Source organism: Microcebus murinus, chromosome 14 (assembly GCF_040939455.1).
Source record: "Microcebus murinus isolate Inina chromosome 14, M.murinus_Inina_mat1.0, whole genome shotgun sequence".
Lineage (NCBI taxonomy): Eukaryota > Metazoa > Chordata > Mammalia > Primates > Cheirogaleidae > Microcebus > Microcebus murinus.
The window spans coordinates 27480181-27490628 of record NC_134117.1 but is presented as its reverse complement, the minus strand read 5'-3'; the positions used below and the strand labels follow the sequence as shown (position 1 = coordinate 27490628).

Below are 10448 nucleotides of genomic sequence, written 5' to 3'. Positions count from 1 at the left end.
TCCCTACTAGTAGTTTCCATTTCCCAACAGCAATGCATGAGGATTCTGATTTCTCCACATCCTCACCAAAACTGTTGCTGTCTGCCTTTTTTATTATAGCCATCTTAGTGGGTGTGGAGAGGCATCTCCTGATAGTGATTTGCATTTCCCTAATGACTAATGCTGTTCAGCATCTTTTCATGTGCTTTTGCCCATTTGTACATCTTCTTTGGAGAAATGTCTATTCAAGTCCTTTATCCATTTTTAAATTATTTGTCTTTCTTACTGGGTTATGAGAGTTCTTTATATATTATGGATACCAGCCCACTATCAGATATGTGATTTGCAAAAGCTTTTTCCCATTATGTGGCTTGTTTTTTCACTTTCTTAATGGTGTCATTTGTAGCACCAAAGTTTTTAATTTTGATGTAATCCAATTTAGTCTATTTTTAGTTACATGTTTTTGTGATAGTGTAAGTTTCTTTTTCCAATTTTTTTACTGTGGTAAAATACACATAACATAAAATTTACCATTTATCCATTTTTAATTGCACAGTTCCGTGGTATTAAATAAATTCATAAAGCTGTGCAGCTTTTCATTATCCATCTCCGTAACTTTCCACTTTGTAAAACTGAAGCTCTATACCCATTAAACAATAATTCTTCTTTCCCCCTGCCCCTTAACCCATGCCAACCACTGTGCTACTTTCTGTCTCTGAATTTAATTACTGTAAGTACATCATGTAGGTGGAATCATACAGTATTTGTCTTTTTATGACTGGCTTATTTCACTTACCATGATATCTTCAAGGTTCATTCATGTTGTAGCACTGTGGTCCCCAACCCCTGGGTCACGGACAATACCAGACAATACTGATGCCAGTCTGTGGCCCATTGGGAACTAGCTGCACAGCAGGAGGCGAGTGGCTGGCAACAAGGAAGCTTCATCTGTATTTACAGCTGCTCCACAAGCTTACTTCACCACATACGCTCCACCCCGTCAGATCATCAGGGGCACTAGATTCTCATAGGAGCAGGAAGCCTGGTGTAGACTGCGCGTGGGAGGAATCTAGGTGGTGGCTCCTCATGAGAATCGAATGCCTGATGATCTGAGGTGGAGCTGAGGGGACGACGCTAGTGCTGGGGAGCGGCTGCACATACGGATTATCATTAGCAGAGAGGTTTAATGGAAGGCATTTTTTCCAGGGACTAGGGGGTAGGAGATGGTTTTGGGATGAAAAAAATAAAAAAACAGTGAGTGAATGTGGAAGGAATGATGGAATTATAATATCACTATCACTATTGGGCAACCACTAGAAAAATAATAAAATTACTTAACCATAAAAAAAAGAAAATAGAAGGATGTTAGAATACCTTCCATTTACCTGCTTGCAGTATGTATACTGTTATTGTGAAACATTTTAAATTCTATATATATTGTAAATCCCATGAGACATTATTATTGTTTTATATTTTAGATTTTCCCACACAATGAATTACCCTTTATGTTGCTCTTCATTTTTTTCCTGCATCTCCCGTAGCATTATTTTGATTGTTCATTCTTTTTCTCCCTATCTCTCTCTCCATCTTTCCTTTCACTGCCCCTCCAGTTTTCTCACCCCTCCCCCTGCCCACCCATACCCAGACATAGTTGAGTTCCAGGACATAAGGTACACACATGATAAAAGTCTACTACGTACAGATGCTGCTGCACTAATCTCATGTACTTGTCTTAAAGTTCAATTCAACTAATTTCTCACAAGTGAGGTCAATCTTTTTCTTTTAAAAACCTAATAAGGTGAGTATCCCTTGGGGCATGCTTAGTTTCCATTAAATTTTCAGTAAATGGCTGCTTGGAAGAAATTTGGATGGCAAGCGTCAAGTGATTTTTTAATATCAAGGAAAAATCATGACATTATCCCTGGGGATAAGGGGATCTTCAAATCACGTCTGTGTTGAATTTCACAAGCATGCATTCTAAAAGGCACGTTGCATTTATGTAGAAATAGGAACAAAAATTAAAGCTATTAATAACTTTAAAACTTCTTAAAAGGATATATCCAATGTATAAGTCAACGTGAGGAGGAAATAGGAAAACAGCAGCAGCTGGAGCAGGGACCATCTGACAAAGGAATCAGACAATAGGGAGTTTCAGGTGGCCTTGGAGTTCACTTAACCCAAAGTTCTCATTTTACAGATGAGGACATTGAGGTCTGGAGAGGCTGAGTGACTTGTTTTCTAACGTTGGTAGAGTCAGTGGCATAGAGTTGTTGTGATCTCCAGATGTGGAGGTTCATTCGATCTAGAGTGTGGTTCTCCAGTGACCCTTCAACCCCTTTGCTATTTGAGATTTCAGATTATATTTTTGACATGTCCAGTAGAAGGAGCAGCATCTAGTACTATGTACATCCTAACTAGAGAGCAGGAGAGCAACAGAGATTGTTTTCTGATGAAAATCAGCTAAGCAGTGGGAGAGGCGGGAATTTGGGAGTAGAGGAGATGAAGAAAAAAGCTCTTTTAGGTCATTATGGAGTGTGCAAAATATGGCCTGTGGATTTAGATACCACCACACACAAATTGTATGTATCACTCACTTGATGTCAAATCAACTGGAAGGAACTAATATCACTGACTTATTCTCTGGTGTTCTAGCATCCATCAAAGTGTGGTGTTCCTCTTCCATGAAATATAGCTGTTGTTGGAAAGTGGCTGCCTTGGCTAGGGACTTTACTTCCTCCCCCTAGCATCCAGATGGGACCACGTGACTGACTACTGGCAAATGGAATTGAGTGGAAAGGATTTATGCCAATTCCAGGTTAGGCCCCTAACTACTCCCACGCAATCCTGAATGCTCTCTCTCCTTGTCTGCCAGCTGCATGTTGAAGCTCATAGCAGCCTTGGAGGGAAGTGCCAGATGGTGGAGGCCTACATCAGTCCAGATGCTTGAATGACTACAGGGAACAGAACCCTGCCCCCTTCCCCACTGCTACCAATTGAACTTTACATGAGTTATGAGCAAGAAATAAACTTTGTGTTGAGCCATTAAGATTCTGGGGTTTACCTGTTATTATAGTCAATACTTTACCTAATATAATCAATGACATCTAACTTGAATTATAAAATTTAATTTCTACTTAGAGTAGTTGAAGCACAGCGTGTGAGGGAGGGGAGAGGGCAACACACAGTGAAATGAAAGATCCCCAGCATGTGTTAGTTCATCAAGCAGTCAGTCTTAAGGTCAAAGTATAGTGCAGATGCCTTTCCCTGCAGAACCCCCTGAGAACTGAAAGTTCGAATAGTCACATTTTATCACTAATAAAACATTACCTCAAAATATAAATTACCTCATGGACCCCAGCTCTCTGCAATCACCAGGCTCATATAAACCATAATATAATCTGTTTTCTGGAAGAAAATATTAACACCTGTTAAAATCCCCTGCACAGAGAGGAAACTTTCTGGGAGGTGTCCCTGCATTCATTTTGCCTACTTCTAGATGAATAAAACTAAGCTTTCTTTTTGCTTCTTCCAAAAATATAATTTATCATATAACATTTACAACTTGACAAAGACTTCTAGAATATTTTCATGAATAATAATCAGAAGAGTAATGTTCATGTAGGAAAGGTCCCTTTCTGTGTTGGGTGTGCAGGACCCTGGGATTCTTTCATGATCCAGTCACGTGGAAGTTGGTCAGCTCCTGTTCAGTGCTCCCAGCACTGACAGGGGCTGCCCTGGTGTTTGGATGGAAGTGGTGCCAAAGAGCTGCTTTGTTAGATTTTGACTTCCTTGTTTTAGAGTGGTATTTCCAAATACTACCCCCAGGACAATGGTTAATGGATATTAAGTCTGGAAAGACTAAATAAAACAGAGACTTCCAAAACCCTGGGTGGTGGGGAAAGGGGAGCTGTATGTGTGGGTGCTGATTGGCTCTGCCGCCCACCTCCCAGAACTCAGGGACACCAAGAATCATCATCCATGGTCGCTGGTGGTGGTGGTAGTTAGTGGTCCTTAAATTGTTTTATGGGAAAACATAGAGCAGCAGACCAGGAGGGCCAGTGATGGGCCATGGTGAGCCTGGACTCAAAGTCAGCCATGGCTGGTCACAACCCTACTTACTATTCATCGGAGCGGTTAGTTGGCTTCCCTAAACCAGGGATCAAGTGTTCTGGGGGAAGGTACTGCTAGGGTTTTCTGTAGGACACACACAGGACATTAGAAAAGTTAGCAACACAGAGATGAAAGAAGTTGGCTAGAGTTAGTCAAAGGAGAGGTTGCTCAGTGTAATAAGCACAGGCTTTGGAATCCAACACACCTGGGTTCAAATAATCCCAGTGCTGCCACTCTGGTTATCTGGGTAGCCTTGGACAAGTTCTTTCTCCAATTGTCCTCATCTATAATTGGGTCTAAACACTCACCATACCACCCAGGACTGCCTTGAGGATTAAGTGAAACAAGATGTCTGCTGAGAAGAAGGCATTCAGTGAAGCAAGGGCAGTAAGAAACGCCTCTGTGCCACTCTTAATGGAACCCAGAGGGAGGGATTCTAGATGCTCTAGTGTTGGGCTTTATAATAGCAATAAAATTCTTCATTTTAGCACCGTATCTCTTTGGAGTACTTCTTATTATCTTCTTTTTGATTCTGGTATATCCTAAGAAAAGATTACAAACAATTTTAAAATTGAAACTTAACTCCATCTCAATATAGCAGATTTCCCTGGGCCCCTGGTTGGGGACAGAGTGGCTGGCAGAGGGCAGGCCGTGGAACTGAAGAGCACGTTAGTGGAAAAGAGCAATCTCAGAGTCCAGACTGGGGCAGTTGTGCTAAGGCTGGAGCAAGGGAGACATGGAGAAAATAATACTGGATAAGTGGTTATGCTCTTTCTTCCCTTGCCTTCTCAAAGCTGAATCTCTAGTATTTTTGGTTGCTCTATCAGTATTTCAAAATGTTAAAGTCCTTCCCTGTCCCAGTGTTTTCTATCATCAAAGGGCTCCACCTGATTCACCTTTGCTCCTGCAGGGATTAAACATTACCCTTTTATTTTCAGAAATAGAGCCATTGTCCATGGATTCCCAAGGTGAATCCAGCCGCATCCATCCCACACATTGGGCCCTTGAGTGCATGCGGAGCGCACCTGCAGAGGCTGAGCCTGGCGGACCACACTGGGAGCTCAGCGATTAACAGCCCTGCTGCCTTCGTCCTCACCCCCAGGAGGCTGCGGGGACTCCCTGGTGCTGAGAGCAGGTGGGGGCCTCTCAGACAGAATCCTACAACAACCTGGGCCCTGTTGGAGACAGCAGGGCTTTGGGCCTACCTGCCCACCTGCTGGGGAGGGGCTGGGGCTGCAGAAGGCCAGTAGGATTTGGGGAATTGAGGTTCCGGGAGTCCCAGGCCCTAGTCTCACAGTGGCCCAGTTCTGGTATTTTCAAGCTTTGCTCCAGCAGAGATAATGCTAATACCCCACAGTTAGGGCTTTTTTCAGGACATTAGAAGAATTGGGACTTTCTCTCCAACAAACAATGGGAATTTGTTCTGAGCCTCTGTGATAAGAAAATCATTCCTAGAGGCAAAAATAAAGTGGCTCTTAAGTATCAGGTTATCACAGCCATGTCTTGTTTTAGGAAGGAAAGATCTGGTCTGGGGCAGCTGCAGGATGAGCCCTTTTGCTCTCTTGTCCCTGGTTCCAGATGGCAAACTGCTCCTTGATGTGGGTTGTGATGCTAAGTTTTGCCACAGGCTGTCTTTGGGGTGAGTGACAGGGGAATCCCTATGAAGAGCTACCCCCACTGGTTCAATAACCTCTCCCCTCCAACCCCAAGGGAGAAAGCCAGAAAAGATGCCCTCTGCTAAAATCTCCATGGAATGTGAGGTTAGAGTGAATTTTTCAGTATCCTTTAAACAATGCAAATACTTCTTCCATGAGACAGTTGCAAAGCTAGAATTTCAGGACTCCAAAGATAAGTTTCAGTAATTCCCTCTTACTTTTTTATTAACTAAAAAATTGACAAAACCTTAACCTCTTGGGAGCAGCATTTAATACACAGAGGAAGACAAAAGAAGCAGGAATTACCTATATTCTGCAAGGCTTAGTGAAGAGTCACCACTTTTATACAGAAAGTGTATTTGAATGGAGCTCTGGAAGCCCTGGCTGTACCGAATGAGCAGGGCCTACAGAGAGATGAAGGGGTGCTTATGACCTGGTGGCCACTGAGCCTGGTGGTTAAGTAGGCAGGCTCTGGATTATTCTGCACTCAGCAGCCCATTCCCCTGGGTGACCCTGGGCAAGACACAGACTATGTGTCTGATAGGAAAAATGGGGTAACAATAGTAACCCCATCATGGGGCTACTATGTAAACAAAGCAAACTAGCCCAAGGCCCTTACGGGCCTCGGGTTACTCTAGTTATTACCAGGGGGCCCTGCAGCTGCACCTGCACTTCATGCAGAAGAGATTTTGATATCTGCACACATTTTTAAAAGTTTGGGGAAAGAACCTTTTTTGTCATATTTCTCTCCTCCCCCCGACTTTGGCCTCTCCATCTGTTCCTTGTGTTCCTTAAAAGTTTGGGAAAACAACCCTTTGGTCGTATTTTTCTTTTTCTCTCTCCTCTTCACTTTGGCCTGTCCATCTCTTCATTCTTTTCCCTCCTTTCTACCCTCAGTCTTGGTACCTCACTCTCCTGCCCTCCCAGAGCTGAAGCTTTGGTGGAAGTGCCTGGTTCTAGAGAAAAAAGGCCTTTCTGGGCAGCCTTGTGGGGCAGTGTCAGGGTCTGCCTCTCTCTCTCCAGGTGCTTCCATGCTGAGCAAAGCCGCTGACCAGGTCCAGCCTGGTCCTCAGTCTCTCCTTTTGTTGCTGCAGTATATGTCCTACATACTGCTCCTCCTGTACCTAATGACAAGCACATTAAAATCAGTGTCCACTATCTTCTCAAAGCAGCTAGTCAGCTTCATTCTTCCAAGCTGAGAATGCTTTACCTCCTTTCTTGTTTATTCTTGCTCCTGCCTCAGACTTGGCCCACATCTTTAACTCCATGGGCATCTTAGGCAGTCTCCATGGCCTCTGCCCTCAGCAACCCTGCCCTGTCATGACCTGTCACCCCATTGCTATCCTTTCACAACAGCAGAAATTGTATCACTGTCTTAATTGGAAAACCTAGGAGAGTATCAAATATATCCTCCTACTAAAAGAAAAAAAAGCATAATTCATGTCATTTATTCTGAGAAAGAAAATCATCCACAGAAAAGAAAGTCATTTCAGTTGCAGCTTGTTTGCAAAGACCCACATACCCTTGGATCATATGGAAGGTCCTCATTGTGAATTTTAAATCACTCCACTTCTCACTGGCCCAACTCAGAAGCTTTCGCCAACCATTGCACAGTTTGCCACCATACTTCAGTCTCCAGATTCCCTATTCTTCCCCAGAGTGGCCAACTGAAAGCTTTGTTCTATGCTCAAGCTGGTCTGGGATAGGATGGACTTGATCATCTTTAATAAGCAGATTGGAATTCTCCCTAGTAAATGCCATTGAGAGGCACACAGCTACTTGGTAAGAGGCAGAAAAGTTAGATTTAGTGTCTCACAGTGATGACCTTGGATTCACACCTTTTTCTTTTCATTAATGGTTTTAGTCAACCACATAATTAAGGGCTTACCCTGTTAAGCCCTTAGTATTTTCTCAATTTTGGAGAAGGTCTAATTTGCTTTGTTCAGTTGAGGTGTGTGTGTGTGTGTTTGATGTTTCAGTGTGCTTTCTCTTTGTACTAAATCTCTCTCCCTTACAGCAACATGAAGGATGATGATTGCTTTTTGTGGTGCTTAATACATTGCTTTCCACTCAATGAATATTGTTACCTGACTCCCATTCCAACTGTGATGGAATCTGGATTCAAAGAGGAATAGAACCTTCTTACAAAATCTGGAGTATAACTGTAATTTTACTTTTGAAGCACCCACGTCCCAGAGGAACAGCCAGTGATGGATGTCACTGTCAGGAGCCCAGATGCACACATTCATATATCAGCCGGGAAATTACACAAACAGCTCACCCAGCAGGCCAGAGCTGACTCACCCATTTGCTCCCCTATGGAAGGAGACGTGTCAGGAAACCCAGGGAGGCAGCAGGAAACAGACAAAGGAGGAGTTAGGAGAGGACTGGGTTCTTGCAAGCCCACCCAGTTTTTTTCTTTCCTCATCTACTGAGGGCAGCAGCAACAGGCTCTGGTTTGGGTTTTGTAGTTATATTGCTACGTGACCAGGATGGTGGGGAGCTGTTTCGAAACATTTGTCCTGGGAGTGTGCTGGCAGTTTGTTTTCATGGTGCATGCAAATGGAAGCATTCAGCTCTATACACATACCCTTATCCTTATATGGGTAAAGATGATGTCTACATTTTCTTTTGGGATGGATGTGACCTACCTAGGCTAAGCTCACGCTATAACATGTAGTCTCTTTGGAGAGCAAGTCTATGTTGATTCCAGCAGGATGGGGCAGCAGAGGCTGGTTGCTAAGAGGTCTGAAAAAAAAGACTACTACTAGGGTGGAAGAGTGGAAGACAGTCCCGCAGGCCCACTGGTGGCGTGTGAGTGTGAGGGTGGTCTATCGGTAGCGGCAGGCCAAAGCATTGACATTCTTGACCACATAAAAGCCCATGGTGACTGGAGGGATGACCAATGTCCGGCCGGCCCGCAGGGGGCGGGGCTTCAATTCTGGGAGCGTCCCGTCGTCCACCATCACTAGAGGCTGGCCATTCAGCTGCACTGACCTATGGCAAGGAAAAACAGGATGGGACTCATTATTGCATTGTAAGGGAGCTGTTGCAATAAAGCCCGGGTAGCCGGGGTTGCCTGCCAGTGTGTCTGATACGTGCACAGCTAACACTTACTGATGCTGAGCGCCCCAGGTCCTGACCTAGGCACTTTACTTTAATAACTCATTCAAACATCCCAACAGTGATCTGAAGTAGGTGACTATCATTATCCCCATGTTATCTAGAGTGGCTAAGTGACTTGTCCAAGCTCATACAGCCTGGAGGTCCAGGAGCCAGGATTTGAACCCAGGTCGTACAGCTCCAGTGACACATCATTTAGATAAGCGGAAAGTCTCTGTGATGAAGAAGCCAGAAGTGTTTCATGGCTTTTCTAAAAAAATAAAGAAAATCATGATGGCAGCTTAGTTCGACTTTTCCACCTAAAGAGTTTTTTCACCTGTGGAATGATGCATGCACATAAGATGATTTCAGAAATTTCCTATGTAACTCTTATCTTCCATTAATTTATTTGCCATATTAGAGAATTGGCATCATGTTACTCATCGAGGGTTATTTTGAAGGGAGACAGAGTAATATCTAACAACTCTACTTTTTCTAATCTAAGAATGAGTTTTCATATTTAATATTAAGGAGACATTTCTATTTTAGCAACACAACAAAGCAGGTGATACAGTAGGTATTTCTGATTACAATTCACTTATCTTTCTTGCTTATATTCTTTCTGTGTGGTCACTCTAAAAAGGTGGACCACATCCATAGCACACTTAGAAAAGAGAAACAGGCCATCTTAACCTGATGGGAGGGAAATGGCACCCATCACTAGCCTATAGTACAAAACCTGGACAGTGTCCCTGCTGTTTCTGACAGCTATGTACCCAGGTAGAAACTCTGTTTTATGGGTCAGTATAAAAGGCCAGAACCAGACCACCAGCTGGAAATAAGGTTGTGAGTCACCCTGAGAAAATCAACATTGCATAGTGATGACTATTTCTGGGCCTTGCCCAACGTCCAATGTGATAACATTCCGGTGATATCATCTGAGCTCTAAAGAGAATAAAATGTTATAAATTGACATAGAGGTCTTTGTTCAGTGTTCCTTCTGTGCTGTGAATGACAGGCTGAGAGAGAGATAATCAGATGCATGCCCAGTAGAGCAGTGAATGCCTAGAGATAAGAGTATTGCAAATTGCTCCCAGTGGAGAGCTAGGCAGAGAAGAGCTCCAGGCTTGGCCCCACGTGGACAAGTTTGAGCTGGGGCCAGATCTGCCAGGCTAGAGGGAGCAGCACCAGCCCCCACATCTTGTTGGAATGACTGAGAAATGAATGAGTGAGCAGGAGACTCCTACGCAGAGTCAGGCCTGCTGCTGGAAGGTGTGGGGTTGGAAGAATTGAGCGCTGAGGGCCAGTGTTGACCTCATCAAATATTCAAGGAGCTTTTTGCTTCCATATGTGAGAATGGCCCTCTCTAGTGAAGACAGCCTGCTCAGTGGAGTGGGAGGCCAGGGAAGGTGAGAGGTTTAGTTACAAAAGAAACCCAGATGGGTTTTTATAGTATATTCTCATTATTTTGTTTCAGATGATGTGAATATTCAACAAGCAGACATATGCACAGTCAAATACAAGTTCAATAACACTGATTAATCTTTCCAAAGCATACTCAAATTTATATCAGTTCTCTGCTTCAAAACCTTCAATGGTCTC

General features: G+C 43.6%; 1 protein-coding gene across 1 annotated transcript in view; it reads right to left on the bottom strand.

Annotated features, from left to right (window-relative positions):
• Positions 1–7177: 7177 nt before the first annotated feature.
• The window catches only part of HPSE2 (heparanase 2 (inactive)), a 244753-nt gene continuing 241482 nt past the window's right edge, over positions 7178–10448 (bottom strand). The window contains exon 10 of the mRNA XM_076009652.1: positions 7178–8741. Within this exon, the coding sequence (XP_075865767.1) occupies positions 8576–8741 (166 nt within the window). The 3' untranslated portion in view covers positions 7178–8575. The remainder of the gene's footprint in view (positions 8742–10448) is intronic.